This window comes from Phyllobates terribilis, unplaced genomic scaffold (assembly GCF_046119375.1).
Source record: "Phyllobates terribilis strain yellow unplaced genomic scaffold, ASM4611937v1 Scaffold_8__6_contigs__length_399053987, whole genome shotgun sequence".
NCBI classification, from domain to species: domain Eukaryota; kingdom Metazoa; phylum Chordata; class Amphibia; order Anura; family Dendrobatidae; genus Phyllobates; species Phyllobates terribilis.
The window spans coordinates 341,449,716-341,475,625 of record NW_027362768.1 but is presented as its reverse complement, the minus strand read 5'-3'; the positions used below and the strand labels follow the sequence as shown (position 1 = coordinate 341,475,625).

At 43.2% G+C, this 25,910-nt stretch overlaps 1 protein-coding gene across 1 annotated transcript in view; it reads right to left on the bottom strand.

The window, feature by feature from the left end:
- The window catches only part of LOC141157433 (monocarboxylate transporter 2-like), a 57,959-nt gene extending 47,117 nt beyond the window's left edge, over positions 1-10,842 (bottom strand). The window contains exons 1-2 of the mRNA XM_073644706.1: positions 10,652-10,842; positions 2,883-3,128 (exon numbers count right to left, since the gene is read on the bottom strand). Coding sequence (XP_073500807.1) covers positions 2,883-3,099 — 217 coding nt within the window. The 5' untranslated portion in view covers positions 3,100-3,128; positions 10,652-10,842. The remainder of the gene's footprint in view (positions 1-2,882; positions 3,129-10,651) is intronic.
- Between the last annotated feature and the right edge of the window lie 15,068 nt (positions 10,843-25,910).

Below are 25,910 nucleotides of genomic sequence, written 5' to 3'. Positions count from 1 at the left end.
ACTCCGGACGGCGGGAAACTTCACCACAGGTAAGTATAAAAGTCTCTTTTTTCAGGCACACAGTACCCGGTGGTTGCGGGCACGTAATCTTGCCGACTACGCCAAAGTTGACTCACCCCCTGGGCCAATGCTGTAGTGCGGCGCGCGTGCGCGCGGGGGATACCTGGAGCCGGATCCAATGGGGGTAGTAGTCTTCGTGTGGCGGTGACCCGGTCCGCGCCCAGGGTGGTCAAACTAAGTGGCAGTTATTGGTATGATGGTATTAGTGTCCGACTACGCCACCCGTTGAATGCGGTTATGAAACCGCCGCTGCAGGGCAGACCGCTGAGGCCGGTGGTATAGGTGTGCAGCAATGTTGATATAACCCCCAACGGGAGAGGTATGGCCTCAGGGCAGCAGATGTGGGTGATGTTGGGAGTGATGGTGTGGATGTCCCAGCACTAACGGTGCGACAAGGAAGCACGGAGACGCGAGGGTACAGTTCAGGGCCTTTACTGATGGTACAAGGCAAATTCCCCCGGGAGTACTGGCTAGTAGTTGGGGCCTGGTTAGTCTGCGAGTAAGCCGGAGTTCCCCTGGCCAGGTGGAGTTGTAGGCCTTCCCGTTAGTCTGTACCCTTCCTGGCTACCCTGCTTTCGGCGGTTACAAGTAGCCCACGTCCCTGGGTATACCGTGTGGTGCTCACCCGTATGGCTGGTGACCTGGGGCCTCCTGTTAGCCTCCGCTCCGGGATGGCGGTGCTGGTCCCTTCGTTGTGACTGAGCCTCCGGGCTTTTATGGCCAGAGGACCTGGAATCCCCTGCCGGATGGATTCTGCTGCTGGGTATATCTTAGTCCCCACAGCCTCGGACTCCTGTGTCCGGTCTTAGTACCTTCTCCCAGGGCGAGCTCTGCACAGCTCCAGCCCCTGACGCTTCTCCTTGGCTCCTACAGAGCTCCTGATCTCTATCTGTCCCTGTTTCTGCGTGTCCAGACCAGACTCCGTCTCTGTCTGGAACTCCTCTCTCTAACCCTGCCTCAGCCCCAGTTTATGTAGGGGAAGTTCTTCCCCTCCCAGGACTGAGCAAGAGGTGTGGCATGCTTAGGATTCCTGCCCAGGAGACCTCCCACCTGCTCACAGACGTAATACTGCTATTACTGTGGAAACCAGACCCCTGGGGTGCCACACATACTTATCTTAATATGTGAGTTGTATGCAGTTACCGCCCCATAGAGGTTGCTGTTGGTAGCCTGCATGTTATTTAACAAATCTACATCTATATTGGGTATAAAACCAATTTAGATAAAAAAGGCGTTTGAAGGGTAACTAAACTTTAAAAAAAAAAAACTTTTTACCGTATAGCCACATGTTTAAATCTTTGATGTCTGGACTACAAAAGTTGGCCCCTTTTGTAGTCCAGTTTAGAGGATTGTTTAAGGGTCAATTTATGAGCTCCAAAGTAAAGATCCCCTAGGTATTGGCCACCACTGCTCCGATACATAATTAAGATTTGCTTTTGACATTTATCAGTGTCTATATTTAGCACAAAACACAACTTGAAATATACAAAGTAATGTTTCACAATGTCATAGCCTCAAGGTACAATGGTAAAATGCAAATTTTTAATTTACAGTGTCAAACATATAAGTGAAAAAGGCATGGCCGAAGGTCCAACAGATTGGAGCCTAGCACTCTATGCAATGCAAGGTACTGGGATTGTCCTACTAGAATTCTGACTAGATGACATCATATGTTTCAAAAGCCAATCAGTTAACAGCTATAATTTTTTCAAAAACTTTCAAAAAGAAGAATTCTAATTGTTTGCTGTAGGCATCTCCTCCACCCATCCTTTGTACAGGGGTTCAATACATTTTCCTTATGTCTTAATGTCAGATTCTCAATTATAGTAACATAGTTGCCAATATTTTTAGCAGGACTTGCCCTCAAAATGGGGTTAGGTACATGCTAATTGACTAGAAATTATCTTTTTGTGCATTCCAAAAATAGGGCATAAATTTACTAGCACATACCTTCAAATTTGGGTGTCTATTAGTGATTGCAAACCCCTGGTGTTGTATATAGAACCAATATGATCACAAACTGGTAAAAAGGCATCTAAACCTCTTCAAAGGACTGCCCCTCTAAAAAGACCACCCTTTTATCCAAACTAGATTTGAACACATATTATGCCTACTGGCCATCTCGTAGAAGCCAATGTGTCACTGGTGTGTCAGGTGTAACAGACAGTCGCTCTGGATCTGTTTGTAGAAGGTCGCTGCGCCTGGCATTGAAGAAGCTTTCTTAACCTTTCTGCCTTTAGGACCCAGCGGCTACCTCCCTCCTGTTGTTAATTGATACACCCTTGCATGGGAGTTAAAAAATGTCAGTTTGCTGCAGGAGATCGCCGGTGATATTCACATGTTCCCTTGTGAAGGCTTGGAGCTATAGCAGTCTGCTTACTTCCTCTCTGGTGCACTTGGAGGACAATTGGTGTTATCTCTCTGGAGTCTGCTCTAAGCTAAGTTTCTCCCCGTTTGCTTGTCTCCCTTGTCTTTAGTTTATAGTGGCGACTGACCAGTGCTCATCCCCCCCTTCCCTATCCAGGGCCTAGCTCTACGGATATGCAGGACTTAGGTTTCTGCTCGGCGATTGGTGTGGAACCAATATAGGGATGGTAGGGTAAGCAGGGTGTTATTAGATCTGCCTAGGAGTCTCCACTCCCCCTTTCCCTAGTGTCTGGGCTTCCTTCCCCTCATCCCTTTGTGTTGCACATAGTCTTTCCCACACTGTGCGTGACACAATGTTGACCACTTCACCAATGCAAATTTGGTTGGTTGATTCACTATATACTAGGTGGATGCTATAATTTCTGATATTGGCCATCAATGTGGCTCTCACTCACCTCCGGCGTACATAACGGCCAGCAATAATGAGGATATCCAGGCGATTTCACTATACGAGGCTCCAAAAAACTCCTGGATCTCTTTGTAGAAAACAGTGATTGCTTTGGAAAAGGCGTAGGAGAATCCCATAGATATAAAAGCCCCCAAGACCACAATCCATCCCCAGCCGCCATCAGGAGGGGTATACCCCAGATCTGTCCCCGCTGCAGGAGCCATTGTGAAATCAGAAGGCTGTTCTCATAGATCTGAAAGAGAAGAAGTATTTCAATAGACAAAATAATAGACAGGAGTGGGATATGTATCACAGTAATCTAGGACCCGGGAAAGTTGTCAGACAGCCTTTCCAGGTTGACTGATTGTCAGATGTGCTAGATGTACGTATATATCCTTTGTTGTGTTACTGTATCTAGAGGGGCTAACCTGAGTGCTGGGTACTGAGGGCTTCAACAAGTTTTGACCAGGGCTGGGGTAATAAATAGCGTCTTTACCCTTAGTAATTGAAAGTCTAGCTACGAGTCTGGACTGTATGGGCTTGTTCACACGTTGCGATTTTTGCAATATTTTGCAGTATCAGCAAAGTGAACGTGATTTCTGAAATCTCATGCACACGCTGCATATTTTTTCCTTGCAGATTTTGATCATCAAAACGTTTTTTTTTCAAACCTGCAGCATATCAATTCTTTCAGCGTTTGTGCAGCATTTTTCAACCATTTAAATGAATAGGGGGAAAAAAAACACAAGTACAAATGCATAAAAAATATCTGTAAAAAAGCATCAAAAGTTTGCAGATTTTATGCACTGGTTTTTGGTGCAGAAAAATCTGCTAGAAATACTTAATGTGTATGACATGCCCCCTGGGCCGTGGGGTACTCGGTGCCGGGCCGGTCGGTGCAGGGGATGTCACAGTGGCAGTGACCCTGTCCATGACCCAGGGCAGTCAATAAAAGGGGATTATAGTTTTTATGGTTAATGTTCGTGACGCCACCTGTGGTATGCGGCTATATGGGGCCGCCGCTGCGGTGCCGATCCTCTGGAGCTGATGGTGACACAGCAGAGTTGGTTCAGCTCTCCACAGGTAGAGCTAAGCTCCAGGGCGGTGCAGTGATGATTAATGAGGTAGATGTTGCTGTGCCGTGTAGTGCAGGTGATGGCGCAGATAATAACTCTAGGACACAGTGGGGTGCAGTCTTCAAAGTTTACTCACAGTTGTCAGACTCCAGGTCACCAGTACCAGGGTGACCGCCCACGCCGTCCTGCATTCACCAAGGAAGGGGTTAAGCAATCCCTCAGGTAATTCAAGAGTACTTAACGGGACCCCATTCTATGTGCCTTCCTCGGTCGTCTTCCTGCGCTGGCTCTCACCCTCCTGCCCTGCGCCTCGCAACCAGTGTCCCAAGCCGGTAGCCTCGGATTTTGGCGGGCAACCTGCAGTTCCCTGAATCCTATGCGGATACCTTTTTAGCGATTTAGTTGCGGTTGTGAGCAACTGCACCCTGAAAGTACAGAAGCCTCCGGTTTCTAGCTGAGCCTTGTAGTTCTCCACTAGTTAGGGGCCGGTCCCCTTTGCGGCCTGATCCCTCCACGTTCCTGCAGATTCGGGCGCACGGGTGGCATCCGCACTTCCCGTGCCCCTGGGATCCCCTCACTTCTGGAGCCTTCCTCTGCTCCCTTCCTCGTCCTGCCAGTCCTCCTGGGCCTCTCACTCTAGGCCCGCTCCTCTGAGCATAGCTTCTACTCCTTCTCCTCAGACTGACTGGTCTCAACTGTCCCTGCTTCTAGATGGTTCCTTGCTTTCTTATACTCCTACTGAAGTGCTCCCCTAAACTACTTCCTCCACCCACACCCACTACATGGTTCCACCCTCCAGCTAGGGACCAGGGACTGTGCTCTCCCTTAGGAGCAATCTCGCCCTTCCCTCTGAAGTGGAGTGTAATGGATGCAAGTGTGTGGGTCCCGGGCAGTACTCCATCCTTACTTGAGAGTGGGATACCACACCTTTGGGTGAGATGCAGTACCTCTGTGGCGACTGAACCCGCAGGGGCGCCACATGTACACATACCCTTAATTAAGCAAATCAATGGAAAATGAAGCAGATTTTGGCCCAGATTCATCATTGCCTTTGAAACTTTTTTTTGTCTAGTTTTGTGCCTTTTTTAGTTTGCACCCAATTTGCGCCTTTTTTAAAAATCTCTTTTACATGTGCTCGGCTGTTTTTTTTTGGGGGGGGGGGTTTCCGCTTTGTGGACTGAGTTTAGTGATTCCAGATGCTTTTGCCTAATTCATCAATTGTGAATTTAAAAAAAAAGTTGCAAAATGTGGCGCAACTCTGCTCCAATTCCACTCTGGAGTGACTTTACGCACTTTTTTCAAAAAGTTCCCATTTTTTTCCGACATTTTGAACAGATAATCAATGCTGGAGAAGCATTTCTAGGGTAACAATCGCCACCACTTTTCACGAATCGGACGTGTCCCACCCCGGTTCCTCCCCACAAATTTTGCAACTTTTCAAAGATTTTACGCCACTTTCGAAGCGTAAAAGCTAGGATGAATCAGTCCCAGTGACTTAAATAAAAACGCGATTGATGAATCAGGACCTTAGTTGAAATAAATTTGTCCTGATTGTATCGTATCTGAATCAGCGAAGCTGTAATCCCCCTCCGCTCCACAGAGCGCCGTGTTCATGCTGAATTTACCACATTAAATGCTGATCCACGTTAAAGTCGTCCGTCACATGTTCTTAGTAAATCCCTTAAATCAAATATAATAAGTCAGGACTCGGGGGATGCTGGTGGCTGCCGGCCCACAAAGGGGCCATTTATACACAGTTTAGGTTCTGCCAGATGCAATTATACTGAGATCTGAATGCAGAGTCGTCTGGCTGTCAGAAGAAGAGATCCAGAATACGTTCAGAATGTGCAAGGAGCGGTTCCTTCTGCCGGAGCCTGAAAGGGTTTCCCATTTTGGGGTCCATATATAAAAAGGCAGAGGGTTTTAGGGTGATCCAAATCTGGTTCAGCAGAACAATGGAGGAACCAAATTGTAATGCAACCTGAAATGTACCCTTGCTGTATTTATGCAGGAATTCACAGCAAAAAATGTTTCTAGAGGAGAATATGGAGATATGTAATAATATGTGCAACTCCGAGGACATTGGATTTATAGCCATTAGACCAATGTACTAGAAGATACACAAGTCGATATACAGAAACACTGTGTCCTGCAGCAACAGTCTTCGGCGACTTGATGGATGAACGCTCTGTAGGAAGATCCATCTTGAGCAGCCTAGATAGGTCCACCAGGGTCTTCTCCACCGTTATCTTGTTAGTGTCAAGCCATTGGGTTTGTTGGTCTTCCTCTACTTCTTGTTCCTTCTATTCTTCTGACCATGATGTCCTTCTCCAGTGATTGTGCTCTTTGTATGAGGTGTTCAAAGTAGGCAAGTCGTAGCTTGGTGATCCTTGCTTCAAGTGACATGTCTGGGTTGATTTGTTCCAAAATTGACTTGTTTGTTTTTCTTACCATCCATGGTATTGATAACAGCCGCTCAATCATACCATATCATCGATCCATCCATTAACATGAGATCATGTTTACACATATTTATTTAAAGTTTAATATCTTAAAGAGGTTGTCCACTACTTTAACATACTGTCCCACGACGTAATCCTTCTGTGCAACATGTGTTTTTCAAAATGAACAGTGGCATGATGCGACCGTTCATGTTGCAAAGCAGGGGAGAATGAGCTGCTGCGAGTGGGCCCCTGAACTGGGGTGATCTCAGTGAGATCACCGCTACCACCGTGAGAAAAATTCTCAAGGTGCTTGCGCTGAGCTCAGTGAGATCCCTGCAGTTCACCGTGAAAAAATTCTCACGGTGCTTGCGATGAGCTCATTGTGATATCACTGAGTTCAGTGCGAGCATCGTGAGAATTTTCTCACAGTGAACTGCAGTGATCTCACTGAGGTCACCACAGTTCAAGGGCCCGCTCGCAGCATCTCCTAGTTTGCATAATGCGACGGTTCATTTTGAAAACTACATGTCGCACAGATGGATTATCTTCACGTTGGACAGGTGAGGCACATGGTTGTTTATTATTTTTATTTTTTTACAGGGGACATTGGCTTCAATGGATTAGGCGTTAAGGTGAGTATAACTGTGTTTTTTAATAAATGTGTTAAATAGGGAGTTGACTTTTCTTTCAAATAAAGGATCTTAGGCTCTGTGTTTATTTCAAAACTTGCTATGGGGTTAGTGATGGGGGCGTCTTATAAACACCCTCCATTACTAACCTGGGCTTGATGTCAGATGATAATACAAAGCTGACATCAACCCCAACCCTATTACCCCATTTGCCACCGCACCAGGGTAAGTGGGAAGAGCCGAGGCTAAGCGCCAGATTTGGTGCATCTTATTGATGCACCATTTCTGGGGCCTCTGAGGGCTGATATTAGCCTCGGAGGGGGCCAATATCCATGGCCCCTTCCCTGGCTATTAATAACAGCACACAGCTGTCTGTTTAGCCTTTGCTGGTTAGAATTTATAGGGGGACCCTAGGTCAATTTTTTTCTGGGGTTCCCCTGTAATCTAGTCAGTAAACGCTAATCAAACAGCTGTGAGCTGTTATTAATATCCAGGGAACATTTTTGGCTAATGGCCCCATTCCCTGGCTAGTAATATCAGCCCCCAGCGGGCAGCATTCCCTCTGCTAGTTATGAATAACTGGCGGGAGCACACGCCATTTATTTTATTTAATTCTTCATTTTAAACAGGATGTATACAGCGGGTACTGAATACAACTCCCATCATTATCACCTGGTTGCGCTGATCCAACTGACAGTTTCCCTTTATATGGGTTTTCCATTTTAAGAAAAGTAGTTTCCAAAATGCAGAGCAGGTACTCACCCTCCCTGGGTCCAGCAAGAGCTCTCTGCCACCGCTCCATTCTCTGTGTTTTAGCTGCAGATGTGATGTCAAAGACCACAGGGCACATCACCGCTGCAGCCAATCACTGGTGATATAGACGCCATGAGCTCAGTGATTGGATGGAGTGGTCGTGATCCCGGTGAAGGTGAGAAACTAATGTTCGTTGTTTTACAAGTATGTAACAGTATGGAGACAACTTTTTTTTCTTTTAAACAATATAGAAATATATAAAAAAGGAAATCTAAATATATAAATTTATAAATATATATACATTTATATAAATATATAAAAATGTATACACTATAGAATAACTGTGTTCATTGTTTTACAAGTATGTAACCGTTTGGAGATTACTTTTTTTAGAAAGTGGAAATCTTTTTTTTTGTTACAATATAACAAATTCAGATCTGTCACAATGATATTTTATATGTGTATAGTACACTGCTCAAAAAAATAAAGGGAACACTTAAACAACAGAATATAACTCCAAGTAAATCAAACTTCTGTGAAATCAAACTGTTCACTTAGGAAGCAACACTGATTGACAATCAATTTCACATGCTGTTGTGCAAATGGAATAGACAATAGATGGAAATTATTGGCAATTATCAAGACACACTCAATAAAGGAGTGGTGCTGCAGGTGGGGACCACAGACCACATCTCAGTACCAATGCTTTCTGGCTGATGTTTTGGTCACTTTTGAATGTTGGTTGTGCTTTCACACTCGTGGTAGCATGAGACGGACTCTACAACCCACAGAAGTTGCTCAGGTAGTGCAGCTCATCCAGGATGGCACATCAATGCGAGCTGTGGCAAGAATGTTTGCTGTGTCTGTCAGCATAGTGTTCAGAGGCTGGAGGCAATACCAGGAGACAGACCAGTACACCAGGAGACATGGAGGGGGTCGTAGGAGGGCAACAACCCAGCAGTAGGACCACTACCTCCACCTTTGTGAAAGGAGGAACAGGAGGAGCACTGCCAGAGCCCTGCAAAATGACCTCCAGCAGGCCACAAATATGCATGTGTCTGCACAAACGGTTAGAAACCGACTCCATGAGGGTGGTATGAGGTCCCAACATCCACAGATGGGGGTTGTGCTCACAGCCCAACACAGTGCAGGACGCTTTGCATCTGCCACAGAACACTAGGATTGGCAAAGTCGCCACTGGCGCCCTGTGCTCTTTACAGATGAAAGCAGGTTCACACTGAGCACATGTGACAGACGTGATGGAGTCTGGAGACGCCGTGGAGAGTGATCTGCTGCCTGCAACATCCTTCAGCATGACCGATTTGGCAGTGGGTCAGTAATGGTGTGGGGTGGCATTTCTTTAGAGGGCCGTACAGCCCTCCATGTGCTCGCCAGAGGTAGCCTGACTGCCATTAGGTACCAAGATGAGATCCTCAGACCCCTTGTGAGACCATATGCTGGTGCGGTTGGCCCTGGGTTCCTCCTAATGCAGGACAATGCCAGACCTCATGTGGCTGGAGTGTGTCAGCAGTTCCTGCAAGATGAAGGCATTGAAGCTATGGACTGGCCCACCCGTTCCCCAGACCTGAATCCAATTGAGCACATCTGGGACATCATGTCTCGCTCCATCCACCAACGTCACATTGCACCACAGACTGTCCAGGAGTTGGCAGATGCTTTAGTCCAGGTCTGGGAGGAGATCCCACAGGAGACCATCCGCAACCTCATCAGGAGCATGCCCAGGCGTTGTAGGGAGGTCATACAGGCACATGGAGGCCACTCACAATACTGAGCCTCATCAGGAGCATGCCCAGGCGTTGTAGGGAGGTCATACAGGCACATGGAGGCCACTCACAATACTGAGCCTCATCAGGAGCATGCCCAGGCGTTGTAGGGAGGTCATACAGGCATGTGGAGGCCACACACAATACTGAGCCTCATTATGACTTGTTTTAAGGACATTACATCAACGTTGGATCAGCCTGTAGTGTGTTTTTCCACTTTAATTTTGGGGGTGACTCCAAATCCAGGCCTCCATTGGTTAATAAATTTGATTTTCATTGATGATTTTTGTGTGATTTTGTTGTCAGCACATTCAACTTTGTACAGAACAAAGTATTCAATGAGAATATTTCATTCATTCAGATCTAGGATGTGTTATTTCAGTGTTCCCTTTATTTTTTTTGAGCAGTGTATATCAATGGCATCAATATACAATAGGTGCTGGTCCAATTTATGTGCCCAAAAATGACAGATTGTCCCTGTAGGAACCTGACCTTACACATATAGAAACATTGCAGCTACATAAAAGAAATGTAAGAAAATTATAAAAGCGATGAATAAGTGTAATCTTATCATCACGTCTCAAGGGAGAAAACTCCCACTTGTGGAATAAGCCTCCATGTTCCAGATTTCTTCACTCAAATCTGTGCCTTTAAGATTTGCAAAGAACTAAACAAAAGTATCACATGGAATGGAAATAAATAATAACTGATACATTGTATTTATTACACAATACAAAAATTACAGATGCAGCAGTGCTGCAAAATTGTCTTTTTATCGTCCTAGACTGCCCCATTTGGGAACTTTTTGTGTTATGCGGGTACATTTTACATGGGACTGCAGGTTTGCATAGAATGCTATGATTAAAAAAAATACAATAATTTATTCCAAATTAAAAACTCAGCTTGTAGCCACTGATAGCAGTCAGAACAGAAGCATGGTGTTCTAGCAGTGCACATGTGAGTAGTCCAGGGCCACCATGCTGGGAGCCCCCAGAGCAGGAAGTGGCAGCAGAGACAACTCTTTCCTTCTCTGCTTTCTTCTCTGCTCCACGTGTGCAGCAGAAGTTCCCCATCCCCTGCAGTCACTTACCCGGTGCCGGATGACGAGGAGCTTTCTGCTGCTGACAAATAAGAACTGGTGGGGAAAGAAAAGTCTCCTAATCCAGAGTTCATGTGTATAAAGGATCAGGATGCAGGGAGGAGCCCAGCACGGTCACACCATGGACAGCAAAGACCTCAGCCCCTGCTCCTTCCTCAGTCACCAAAACAGAGGAGGGGACTGGGAAAGGGGTTTTAGGACTATGTGATTGGTGGAGGAGGACATGACAATCACTGATAATCAGGAGGAGTCTACTCCAAAGACACACTACTGCTGCAGAACCTCTTGGATATATGAGTTTTTATTTAATATATTTATGAGTTTATTATGCATTTTTATGCGTTTTAATGTTAATATGTGTATTCTTAATATATATAAATTTTAATATTTTTTTATGAGTCGAATGTATCTGTGTGTATTACATATTTTTATTCGTTTTCATATTTTTAATTTTAATAGTTATCAATGTATAATATTTGTAATATTTTTACTAATTTTTATGAGTTTTTATATTTTTATGAGTTTTAATATTTTGATATTCATATATATATATATATATATATATTTTATTTTTTTTAAAAGTTTAAATATTCATGATTTTATATGGCTCAGTGATTAGCACTGCAGCTTTGCAGCGCTGGGGTCCTGGGTTCAAATCCCACCAAGGACAACATCTGCAAGGAGTTAGTATGTTCTCCCCATGTTTGTGTGGGTTTGCTCTGGGTTCTCCGGTTTCCTCCCACACTCCAAAGACATACTGATAGGGAATGTAGATTGTGAGCCCCAATGGGGACAGTGCCCATAATGTCTGTAAAGCGCTGTGGAATATGTTGGCACTATATAAAAATAATGATTATTATATGTATTTTTTATATGAGCTATAATTTTAACCCCTTAAGCCCCGCGGGTGGTTTGCACGTTAATGACCGGGCCAATTTTTACAATTCTGACCACTGTCACTTTATGAGGTAATTACTCTGGAACGCTTCAACGGATCCCCCTGATTCTGAGATTGTTTTTTCGTGACATATTGTACTTCATGATTGTGGAAAAATTTCTTCAATATCACTTGCGTTTATTTGTGAAAAAAACGGAAATTTGGCGAAAATTTTGAAAATTTTGCAATTTTCAGAATTTGAATTTTTAAGCCCTGAAATCAGATCGATATATCACACAAAAGAGTTAATAAATAACATTTCCCACATGTCTACTTTACATCAGCACAATTTTGGAACCAAAATTTTTTTTTGTTAGGGAGCTATAAGGGTTAAAAGTTGACCAGCGATTTCTCATTTTTCCAACAAAATTTACAAAACCATTTTTTTAGGGACCACATCACATTTGAAGTCACTTTGAGAGGTCTGTATGACAGAAAATACCCAAAAGTGACACCATTCTAAAAACTGCACCCCTCAAGGTGCTCAAAACCACATTCAAGAACTTTATTAACCCTTCAGGTGCTTCACAGGAATTTTTTGAATGTGGAAGAAAAAAATGAACATTTAACTTTTTTCACAAAAATGTTACTTTAGACCCAATTTTTTTTATTTTCACAGAGGTAACAAGAAAAAATGGACCCAAAATTTGTTGTGCAATTTCCCCTGGGCACACAGATACACAATATTTGGGGAAAAAACACTGTTTAGGCGCACGGCAGGGCTCGGAAGGGAAGGAGCGCCATTTGACTTTTTGATTGTAAAATTTGCTTGAATAATTAGCGGACGCCATGTTGTGTTTGGAGAGCCCATGTGTGCCCAAACTTTGGAGCTCCCCCACAAGTGACCCCATTTTGGAAACTAGACCCCCCAAGGCACCTATCTAGATGCATAGTGAGCACTTGGAACCCCCAGGTGCTTCACAAATTGATTCGTAACAATGAAAAAGTGAAAAAAAAAAACACTTTTTCATTTTTATGAATCAATTTGTGAAGCACCTGAGGGTTCCAAGTGCTCACTATGCATCTAGATAGGTGCCTTGGGGGGTCTAGTTTCCAAAATGGGGTCACTTGTGGGGGAGCTCCAATGTTTGGGCACACAGCGGCTCTCCAAACGCAACATGGTGTCACTAACAATTTGAGCCGATTTTCCGTTAAATTTGTTAGAGGACACCATGTTGCATTTAGAGAGTCCCTGTGTGCCCAAACATTGGAGCTCCCCCACAAGTGACCGCATTTTGGAAACTAGACCCCCCAAGGCACCTATCTAGATGCATAGTGAGCACTTGGAACCCCCAGGTGCTTCACAAATTGATTCGTAACAATGAAAAAGTGAAAAAAAAAACACTTTTTCATTTTTATGAATCAATTTGTGAAGCACCTGAGGGTTCCAAGTGCTCACTATGCATCTAGATAGGTGCCTTGGGTGGTCTAGTTTCCAAAATGGGGTCACTTGTGGGGGAGCTCCAATATTTGGGCACACAGCGGCTCTCTAAATGCAACATGGTGTCCGCTAACAAATTTAACGCAAAATTGGCTCAAATTGTTAGCGACACCATGTTGCGTTTGGAGAGCCGCTGTGTGCCCAAACATTGGAGCTCCCCCACAAGTGACCCCATTTTGGAAACTAGACCCCCCAAGGCACCTATCTAGATGCATCGTGAGCACTTGGAACCCCCAGGTGCTTCACAAATTGATTCGTAACAATGAAAAAGTGAAAAAAAAAACACTTTTTCATTTTTATGAATCAATTTGTGAGCACCTGGGGGTTCCAACTGCTCACTATGCATCTAGATAGGTGCCTTGGGGGGTCTAGTTTCCAAAATGGGGTCACTTGTGGGGGAGCTCCAATGTTTGGGCACACAGGGACTCTCTAAATGCAACATGGTATCCGCTAACAAATTGAATGGAAAATCGGCTCAAATTGTTAGCGGACACCACATTGCGTTTGGAGAGCCCCTCTGTGCCCAAACTTTGGAGCTCCCCCACAAGTGACCCCATTTTGGAAACTAGACCCCCCAAGGCACCTTTCTAGATGCATAGTGAGCACTTGGAACCCCCAGGTGCTTCACAAATTGATTCGTAATAATGAAAAAGTGAAAAAAAAAACACTTTTTCATTTTTACGAATCAATTTGTGAAGCACCTAGGGGTTCCAAGTGCTCACTATGCATCTAGATAGGTGCCTTGGGGGGTCTAGTTTCCAAAATGGGGTCACTTGTGGGGGAGCTCCAATGTTTGGGCACACAGGGACTCTCCAAATGCAACATGATATCCGCTAACAATTTGAGCCAACAATTTGTTAGCGGATATCATGTTGCATTTGGAGAGTCCCTGTGTGCCCAAACATTGGAGCTCCCCCACAAGTGACCCCATTTTGGAAACTAGACCCCCCAAGGCACCTATCTAGATTCATAGTGAGCACTTGGAACCCCAGGTGCTTCACAAATTGATTCATAAAAATGAAAAAGTATTTTTTTTTCACTTTTTCATTTTTACGAATCAATTTGTGAAGCACCTGGGGGTTCCAAGTGCTCACTATGCATCTAGAAAGGTGCCTTGGGGGGTCTAGTTTCCAAAATGGGGTCACTTGTGGGGGAGCTCCAAAGTTTGGGCACAGAGGGGCTCTCCAAACGCAATGTGGTGTCCGCTAACAATTTGAGCCGATTTTCCATTCAATTTGTTAGCGGATACCATGTTGCATTTAGAGAGTCCCTGTGTGCCCAAACATTGGAGCTCCCCCACAAGTGACCCCATTTTGGAAACTAGACCCCCCAAGGCACCTATCTAGATTCATAGTGAGCACTTGGAACCCCAGGTGCTTCACAAATTGATTCATAAAAATGAAAAAATGTTTTTTTTTTCACTTTTTCATTTTTACGAATCAATTTGTGAAGCACCTGGGAGTTCCAAGTGCTCACTATGCATCTAGATAGGTGCCTTGGGGGGTCTAGTTTCCAAAATGGGGTCACTTGTGGGGGAGCTCCAATGTTTGGGCACACAGGGGCTCTCCAAACGCAACATGGCGTCCGCTAACAATTTGAGCCGATTTTCCATTCAATTTGTTAGCGGACACCATGTCGCGTTTGGAGAGCCCGTGATGTGCCTAAACAGTGGAGCTCCCCCACAAGTGTCCCCATTTTGGAAACTATACCCCTCAAGGATTTTATTAAGGTGTATAGTGAACATTTTGAACCCAGAGGTACGGCACATTATTTGTTTACATTAGGTCATCATATTGAATAAGTTGTCATTATTCTTGAGCGCAAGTGCTCGCTACTTGAGTTTGCATCGGGTACACAGGTATGCACCATGTACAGCGTGTGCTCGAGTGACATGCTCGAGTCCCTGCTCCGCATGTTTCACGGTTATTAGACACCCAAAAAAAAACATGCGGGGATCGCTCGTGCATGGCAGGCAATCCCCGTAAAGTTTTTTGGCCGCGAAGCATATGGGGCAGAGACTCGAGCATGTCACTCAAATACCCACGATACTCAATGCATACCAGAGCACCCGATGCAAACTCAAGTAGCGAGCACTTGCTCTCAACACTAGTCGCCATATCGTCATCTTTTTTTCTTACTTTTGAAAAAAATCCCAACCCCAGCCCTAACCCTAGCACAACCCTAGCCCCAGCACAACCCTAGCCCTAGCACAACCCTAGCCCCAGCACAACCCTAGCCCCAGCACAACCCTAGCCCCAGCACAACCCTAGCCCCAGCACAACCCTAGCCCCAAACCCAGCCCTAACCCTAGCCCAATCCTAACCCAAGAGTTTATTTTTGACGCCGTTCCTTGTGCGGTATAAGTGATTAGACGACTTTATTCTTCGGGTCGGTGTGATTACAGCAATGCCAGAATCATATGGGGTTTTTATGACTGACAGCTGTCACACACTAAAAGACGCATTTTTTGTAAAATCTAATTTTTGCATCTCCATATTTTGAGAGCTATAATTTTTCAAGATTTTGGCAGACAGTCATGTGACGGCTCGTTTTTTGCGGGATGACTTGACGTTGTTATTGGTGCCATTTTCAGGCACGTGACATTTTTTGATCGCTTTCTATTCCGATTTTTGGGAGGCAGAATAAACAAAAACCAACAATTCAGGAATTGTTTTTTGTTTTTTTTTTATTCTGTTCCGCGTGTGGTAAAATTGATGAGGTAGCTTTATTCTTCGGGTCAGTACGTTTACAGCGGTACCACATTTGTATCATTTTTCTATGTTTTGGCGCTTATACACAATAAAAGCTATTTTATAGAAAAAAATATTTTTTAGTATCGCTTTATTCTGAGAGCTATAACTTTTTTATTTTTCGGCTGATGGAGCTGTATGGTGGCTTGTTTTTTGCGGGATGAGATGACGTTTTCAGCGGTATCATTTTTATTTATATGCGTCATTTTGATCGCGTGTTATTCCACTTTTTGTTTGGCGGTATGGTGATAAAGCATTGTTTTTTGCTTCGTTTTTTTTTTTTTTTTTTTACCGTGTTCACTGAAGGGGTTAACTAGTGGGACAGTTTTATAGGTCAGGTTATTCCGGATGCGGCGATACCAAATATGTGTACTTTTATTGTTTTTTTTTTATTTTTTTTATAATAATATTTATTGATGGGTACATTATATTTTTATTTTTGGTGTATTATTTTTTTTATTTTTTTATAATATTTTTGCACATTTTTTTTTTTTTTCCACTTTCACACAGTTTATACACTTTATTACTTTGTCCCACTCTGGGACTTTCACTTTTTTTTTTCTGATCGCCTGCATGGCACAGGAATGGAGCACCATCCCTATGCCATGAAGGCTGTCAGAAGTGCACAGTGTGAAGATTGCTTGGAGATGCACTGCGCATGTCCAAGCAATCTTCCTGCTCTCTGGTGACCCGGATGTTGTCATGACGACATCGGGTCGTCATGGCAACACCCGGGAAGCCTTTGCAGACTGCGCTGGAAGCCGGAAGAGGAGGTGAGTATCGCCGATCACCTCCCCTTGCCCCCGCAATGCCGCGATCGACTTCGATCGACTTCGATCGCAGCATCGCGGGGGTTAATGTGCTGGGAGCGGTGCAGGACCGCTCCCTGCACATAGTACCGGGTGTCAGCTGTGACAATCAGCTGACACCCGGCGGCGATCGCGCCCGCACAGCCTGTGTGCGCGCGCGATCGCCATGACGTACTAATACAGGTCTGGGTATTAAGTCCCAGGGCACAGACGCGTATTAGTACGTCAGATGTCAGTAAGGGGTTAATACTGATATGTATTTAAAATATTTTAGTAATTTTAATTTTTATCAGTTTATTATTTATTTTTGTAAGTTTTTACGATTTTAATATTTATATTTTTAAATGTAATATTTGTATGAGTTTTAATTTTAATATTTTAATGCTGATTACATATATATATATCAGCATTAAAATATAAAAATTAAATTATATATATTTTTTCATTTTAATATTTTAGTTCTAATTTGTATAAGCTACTTATTTTTAAGAGTTTTGTGATTTTTTATTTTAATATTGATATATTTTCTATGTAATATTTTTATGAGTTTTAATTTTTGTGAGTTTTTATGTGAGTTTTAATTTTAATATTTAATACTGATATATCAGTATTAAAACATTAAAATTAAAACTCATACATAAAAAGTTCATAAAAATTAAAACTAATAAAAACATTACCATTAAAAATTATATGGATTGAATACACTGATTACACACTGGTGGCACACTGATGGAAAACACTGACGACACACTGATGGAAAACACTGATGGCACACTGGTGACACACTAATGGCAAACACTGATGGCACACTGATGGAAAACACTGACGACACACTGATGGAAAACACTGATGGCACACTGGTGACACACTAATGGCAAACACTGATGGCACACTGATGGAAAACACTGATAAAACACTGATGAAATACTTATGGAAAACACTGATTGCACACTGATGGAAAACACTGATGGCACACTGATGGAAAACACTGATAAAACACTGATGGAAATCACTAATGGCACACTGATGACACCAGTACTGTTTTTTCCGGTGACAGCTTTATACGCACATGTTTACACTATCAGTATTTGTGAGCCAAAACCAGGAGTGGGTGAAAAATACAGAAGTGGTGGCGTGTTTCTATTATACTTTTCCTCTGATTGTTCCATTCCTGGTTTTGGCTTACAAATACCGAAGTAAAATACTGACCAAATACTGAACGTGTGAACGTGGCCTTAGGGTAAGCAATACACAGTGTGGCCGGGGGACTGGAATTTTCCCAAGCCGGAAACCTCCTATCAGAATACTTCATAATAACCACTATTTAGTGGTCCCATGATTGGGACTTCCCTTGATTAACCAGGGCACAGGATTGTTCTGGTTGATGCATTTTTATGACTACCCAGTCCTGCGGTGATCAGATATTTGCTGGTGGGTCTGGATTTAGAAAAGGGAGTTTTCATAACTGGACTTTCTAGAGTAATTTGCAATGACCTTTATGCACTGGAAATTGGGCGAGTAGTGTTAATTAGAAATCTTCTATGATCCCCAGAACTAAATTCATCAAATTTTTTTATGTCACCCCTTCATTTATGATGAGCTGAAGAGTAACAGGATAAACCAGCTCAAATACCTATCCTGTCATAGGTACACGTAGGAATGATAATAGCTAAACGTGTCCAGATTTTATAGCTTTGCATCAGGTTCTGCCCACTACAATAAAAGAATCAAAAATAGCATCCACAAAAGAATACTTTTAAAACCCAATACCTAATCTATGCGTTTCTGCTTTCTGTAAGAAATAAAAAAACTACAAATGTATTTGTTATAATTGTATCCAATTCTTTCTGAACTTGAAAAATGAGTTTTTCACCCTTGGGATGTAAAAGGAACATTTCCATTCACTGAGCACAAGCAGAGCTTTTGAAAATGGTGAGGAATTGAAGGAAATGCAAAGTTTATTACAGTTACAACAGCTTTTTTTACTGAATCTGAAAAATCAAAACACAAAAATAATTCTGAAAAGTTTCAATTCTACATTATTTTCAAGATCACTGCAAACATTTTTTTTCGTTTACCCCACAAAGATGGAAGAAAACATGTACAATATATAATATTCTTTACAGCTAAGGATTTGATACAATTGTATCCATTACCAGCAGCACAAATGTCACTTTTGATCTCTTGTTTGCTACAAGGTATCAGAGCATGTAAAAATATATCAGCCTGGAATGAATATTATTATTATTAATTATTATTGTATCAGAGAATATAAACTGTGAGAACTTTTGGTGGATTTCTGCCAAAAATCAATGGTTGAGCAATAGGAATTAGAACATTGCAATAGCAGGAACAGAAAGGGAGCAATCGGATATGTGATCTGGCAGGTGTGAGCATTGCTATAATTAACATGCAGTACATGCTCCACAGTACAGAGCCGACCTGAAATATTTCATGTTAGTAAAAAAAAAACGAAAACTTTTAGAATTTACAACAACTCTAACGTCTGACCTGGTTTCAGCTGGTTAACAATGACATACTGTAAAAAAATGCTGCATAATTGAAGCACAAGACTGAAGGCACATAAACTGGAAACTTTTGCTACATCTACCTTTGCAACAAGGTTTTTATTGCATGTAAAATTGAAGACAACTTTGCAAATAGTCTTGAATAGTAATCTCCTGCTGTATCGTACAGATCCATGTATCCACATACTCGAAGGACCGGTGCAGACGAGCATATTTTCAGTCCAAGTGAAATCCGACAAAAAACATCGACTTGCACTTGGACCAATGTTAGTCTATGGGGCAGTGCACATGTCCGATTTTTACCTTGGACAAAGGAAAAAAAATAGCTGCATGCCCGAGCTTGATCTGATAATCGGATCGCCATACAAGTCAATGAGTGCATTGGAAATATCGGACTGTACACGGATGACATCTGAGTGCAGTCCGATTTCCATGGACTGACACAATGGAGAAGATGGAGAAAAAAAAAATGTCTCCATCTTCTCCATTGTGTCAGTCCTTGGAAAGAATCGGGTCACACTATGCTCACACTCTGATCAGAGTGTCATTTGCAGAATATACGGCTACCTGCACCTGCCCCAAGAGACATAAATTGATAGAAGTCCGACTGCTATGGCCGCCTACAGTTTTAAGAATGATCTTCCTTTTCATACGCAGACATGATCTGTTACAGGATGGGAGATATGCAAACAGTGAATCAGGCAAATCAACTACTGCGGGGCCCTTGGGAGGAAGGGATCCTAGTGCTGCTTGGTTTTTTTCCATTATGTGGTGGGAATCTGTACAGATCTCCCTTTTCTAGTGCATATATGTTGACAACACATGAATATTGGGAAAGTGTTCCAAGTGTCATAAAAAGGGAAACAAACCCTTAACCTTAATGTTGGGATGGGGATTTTACTATGGGCATCCTCTCTTATATGTACACCACTGCTGACTGAGCCTCTATAGTCAAACATAACAGGGGCCGCACAGTGGCTTAGTGGTTAGCACTGTTACTTTCTAGTGCTGGGGTCCTGGGTTCAAATCCCACCAAGCACAACATCTACAAGGAGTTTGTATGTTCTACCTGTGTTTGCGTGGGTTTCCTCCTACACTTCAAAGACCCATTTCTAAGGAACATAGATTGTGAGTCCTAATGGGGACAGTGATGATGTCTGTAGGAATATAAAAGCTAAGTATATTAATAATGGGATCCCCAATATGATTTCTAAAAGGAAAAAATGGAAATGACAAATGTAAAGAATGATTCTGTAATTTCAAAAGCATTTAGGTAACATGGGAAAAGTAGAATAATGATACCTAGCCTAAAATAGTTCTAAGTTTTTATGCAGTACCAGTCATAGCCATTAGATGTCAGTGCAAAGATCTTTCCTATATGCGCACATAAGAATTGTGTTATATCAGGCTCTGTTCACATCTGCAGGTGTAAGAAATAATCTTAACAGGGATGCAGCGCTTTTTTTTTTTCGGTCAAAACATTTATAACACCATAAAGAGCCTTACAAGTTTCAAACAATGTAGCATAATTTGTATGAGATTGTATCTGAGCCTCCATGGTGAGAGCGCCACCTAATGGCCATACTTGCTATATCTTTTCCATTCCATCTATGGTTAAGGTAAAACACACTCAAAACATATTGAAGATCATGGATCTAACATATTTACATTTTTCCCACTTTCCATATGTTAATGCCTCATGTAGAAAGCAAATATATTACTATGTCCTTGCCGATGATCTCCTGCTCACCTCCAGGAACCCCTATTTTCTGTTAGCATATACAGGAACTTCCTCCTTGTTAAGTCATCATTGCTTTATACATTTATGATCAATATTTTTCAAGACAGAAGAAGAATCGCAGACTTCGAAATGTGGTGGGAACATCAATTCGAAGGTGTCGATTCTTCTTCTGACTTGAATTCCAATCAATTTTGGTACAAATCAAACCAGACATATCACTCGAATCAAGCTACGACTTGTCTACTTTGGACACATCACACGAGGAGAGCAATCACTGGAGAAGGACATCATGGTGGGAAGAATAGAAGAAACAAGGCGAAGAAGAAAACCAGGAACCCGATGGCTTGATACTACCAAGATAATGATGGAGAAAATCCTGGTGGACCTATCTAGGCTGCACAAGATCGATCTTCCTACAGAGCGTTCATCCATCAAGTCACCATGGCTTGAGATCGAGCCTGAAGGCCGTTAAAAAAAATAATTTAAATAACCATCGACACCTTCAAGTCTGGAGGAGACTCACAAGGTGAATGAGACCTTCTTATCAGCACCAGGTGACCACTTGTCTTCCATTCAGTAGATGCAGCAGATATGGTGCTGGATCTTGGCTGCAGGGTAGGGACCTCTGTTTACACACATTGCGATCTCACAATTCTGGCCAATCCAGTTTATATTACCCCATCAACAATCACAAAGCAAATTAGGAATGTCCAACATTTTTAAAAGGTGTTCCGTATTTCTATAATGGTGTTATATAAATTATTAGAAAGTGCAATTACTTTTTGATCAATAGAGGTCTGACTTCCGGGATACCGACTGATCTTGAAATTGGGGTGGGTTGCAACAAGCTGGAATAGCACCCAGGAAAGCACAGAGCTGTGACTGGCCACATTGACATATATACACTGCTCAAAAAAATAAAGTGAACACTTAAAACAACAGAATATAACTTCAAGTAAATCAAACTTCTTTGAAATCAAACTGTCTACTTAGAAGCAACACTGATTGACAATCAATTTCACATGCTGTTGTGCAAATGGAATAGACAATAGATGGAAATTATTGGCAATTATCAAGACACCCTCAATAAAGGAGTGCTTCTGCAGGTGGGGACCACAGACCACATCTCAGTACCAATGCTTTCTGGCTGATGTTTTGGTCGCTTTTGAATGTTGGTTGTGCTTTCACACTCGTGGTAGCATGAGACGGACTCTACAACCCACAGAAGTTGCTCAGGTAGTGCAGCTCATCCAGGACGGCACATCAATGTGAGCTGTGGCAAGAAGGTTTGCTGTGTCTGTCAGCGTAGTGTCCAGAGGCTAGAGGCGCTACCAGGAGGCAGGCCAGTACACCAGGAGACGTGGAGGGGGCCGTAGGAGGGCAACAACCCAGCAGCAGGACTGCTACCTCCACCATTGTGCAAGGAGGAACAGGAGTAGCACTGCCAGAGCCCTGCAAAATGACCTCCAGTAGGCCACAAATGTGCATGTGTCTGCACAAACGGTTAGAAACCGACTCCGTGAGGGTGGCATGAGGGCCCGACGTCCACAGATGGGGGTTGTGCTCACAGCCCAACACCGTGCAGGAAGCTTGGCATTTGCCACAGAACACAAAGATTGGCAAAGTCACCACTGGCGCCCTGTGCTCTTCACAGATGAAAGCAGGTTCACACTGAGCACATGTGACAGACGTGACAGAGTCTGGAGACGCCGTGGAGAGCGATCTGCTGCCTGCAACATCCTTCAGCATGACCGGTTTGGCAGTGGGTCAGTAATGGTGTGGGGTGGCATTTCTTTGGAGGGCCGCACAGCCCTCCATGTGCTCGCCAGAGGTAGCCTGACTGCCATTAGGTACCAAGATGAGATCATCAGACCCTTGTGAGACCATATGCTGGTGCAGTTGGTCCTGGGTTCCTCCTAATGCAGGACAATGCCAGACCTCATGTGGCTGGAGGGTGTCAGCAGTTCCTGCAAGATGAAGGCATTGAAGTTATGGACTGGCCCGCCCATTCCCCAGACCTGAATCCGATTAAGCACATCTGGGACATCAGGTCTCACTCCATCCACCAACGTCACGTTGCACCACAGACTGTCCAGGAGTTGGGGGATGCTTTAGTCCAGGTCTGGGAGGAGATCCCACAGGAGACCATCCGCAACCTCATCAGGAGCATGCCCAGGCGTTGTAGGGAGGTCATACAGGCACTTGGAGGCCACACACAATACTGAGCCTCATTTTGACTTGCTTTAAGGACATTACATCAAAGTTGGATCAGCCTGTAGTGTGTTTTTCCACTTTAATTTTGGGGGTGACTCCAAATCCAGGCCTCCATTGGTTAATAAATTTGATTTTCATTGATGATTTTTGTGTGATTTTGTTGTCAGCACATTCAATTTTGTACAGAACAAAGTATCTAGGATGTGTTATTTCAGTGTTCCCTTTATTTTTTTTGAGCAATGTATGTATATATATATATATATATATATATATATATATATATATATATATATATATATATATATATATATATATATATATATATACATACATACACTGTATACTCTGATGTATCTGATTACAGAAGCAGCATTGTGGATGAGATTTTCTTAAATCGCTTCTAGTTGCCGTAAGGGTGAAGTCAGATGGCCGTATAACTCGAACGAGGTTCGCAACGCAATGCTTGCACTGACCGGTGGATCTCCCGACCCGAATGTGACTGCAGCAATGCAATGCTTGGACTGGCCAGTGCTCTCCCGACCCAAGTGTGGCAGCATGTATTTCTCTGTAGCTATCACACTCAGGTCGGGGGAGCTGCCGGCCAGTCCATGCATTGCGTTGCTGTGGTCAAACTTGGTTCGGGGAAGCTGCCAGCTAGTCCGAGCATTGCGTTGCTGCGGTCACATTCGGGTTGGGGGAGCTGCTGGCCAGTCCGTGCATTGCGTTGCTGTGGTCACATTCGGGTTGGGGGAGCGACCAACCAGTCCAAGCATTGCGTTGCTGCGGTCACACTCGGGTCGGGGAGCTGCCAGCCCGTCCGACCATAGCGTTGCTGCGGTCACATTCGGGTTGGGGGGAGTTGCCAGCCAGTCCGGCATTGCGTTGCTGCGGTCACATTCGGGTTGGGGGAGCGACCAACCAGTCCATGCATTGCGTTGCTGCGGTCACACTCGGGTCGGAGGAGCTGCCAGCCAGTCCGAGCACTGCATTGCTGAGGTCACACTCGGGTCGGGGGAGCTGCCAGCCATTTCGAGCATTGCGTTGCTGTGGTCCCACTCGGATCGGGGGAGCCACCAGCCAGTCCGAGCATTGCGTTGCGATCCTCGTCCGAGTTATACGGCCGTCTGAGTCTTCCCTAAGACCGTGTTCACAGGTTCCGTAAATGCTGCATTTTTTTCTGCCGCTTATAAGCTGCCTGCTTTCTGCAGCAAACTACACAATAACAATCTTCTCTGGTTATTGCAGGAGTTTTCTTCTTTTATGTTTTCCACCTTACTTGATGCTTTTCGGTGCAGATTTCACGCAGAGCTTTTAAAACTTCTTTGTTTATAATACAGAAAGTTTTGATTCTGCACTTTTTTTTTACATGCATTATTTACAGGCTCCCCCTAGAAGCCTATAGAGGGGGGGGGGGGGAAGCACCAAACAACGCAGTTTAGCGTCTTTACACGCACAGTGGGCAGTTGTCATTATATCACATCCACTTTGGGTGGACAGTTAAATGCAGATTTTCTGTGCAAAAGAAAAAAAAATGCAGCATTTACATTACATGTGAACAAGGCCTAAAGAAAATGCTGGATTTTACCCCTTTTGCAAAGGGTGAAAGTGAATCTGCATCAAAATCCTCACCATTTGGTACAAATTAAGACTACTCAAAAAAAAAAAAAGTTGTCTACCTTACGTTTTATAAAGTTAGTTTGAATCACCAAAAACAGCTAAATCTGTTTGTTGCAGCATTTTTTCAACTTTCTCATTGCTTTCTATGGGTAGAAAAAAAAAATCCGCATGAGATTTCCCAAATGTCATGTTCTGCAGAAAAAATACGCAGACACGTGTGAATTCAGTCATGGCCTATGTTCACACATTTTTGTTTCTTTGCAGGTTTTTTTACTCTGTATTTTACAATTCGTAATGTGATGTAGCTGCAGAGAGGAGAGGGGAAAGAAAAAAAAGCTTCTTGTGAACATAGATTTACTCTTTTCTACACTATTGGGCCGCTCATGGACTGGTGCGGAGCAAAGTTGTTTTCTTTTTTCTTTATTTATTATTTTTTAAATGTGATGACTTTCTTTCTAACCATAGAAAACCCCTTTAAAGTAGAATAAATTAGTACAAGGAACAATAATTCCACTAAGTTTTAATCAATCTCTACCACGTCCTTATTACTCGTATATTAGGGGGAAAAAAAAAGAGCAAAAAATATAAAATTAAAATACAGCCATATATTGTGTACCGGGGCAGAAGTAGTGGAGGTTATAATCCACTGTTGTATCTCCACCTCCGGGATTATTTACACAATTTGTCACTTGTGTTTCTACAAACAGAAGATTAGTTTATAAATCCCATCATTTACTGACGACAATAACAAACAGCTGGAGACAGGTACCGGAGATTGTCTGCAGTGCTGATCCGTCATACAATACATTGACACCTTTTCATGATGAGCAATAAAAGTTAAAAATATTATATATATTTTTTATGTAAAACAATTAAAAATCTAAAAACGCATTTTATTATAGATTAGCAGACATAGAACTGACACCCTCTACAAGTCCAGTGCTGCCTCTTCACGGCTGCTCTGTGCTTGGACAAGCTGCAGCGCTGATGACACCACAACGATCCGAGGAGCAGCCAATAACTGGGTTCAGCGGTCACGTATTGTAGTCATGACATCACCGCTGCCTGCTACCGTGTCAAAAATTGGGGACAGCAACGTTGAAGCCAAAGGTGGTACACAATGCTAACTTTGGTTTAACACAGGATGCTATGCAATACAAGATATATATATATATATCAATCACATACTTTCGGGTGAGATTTCAGGATGATC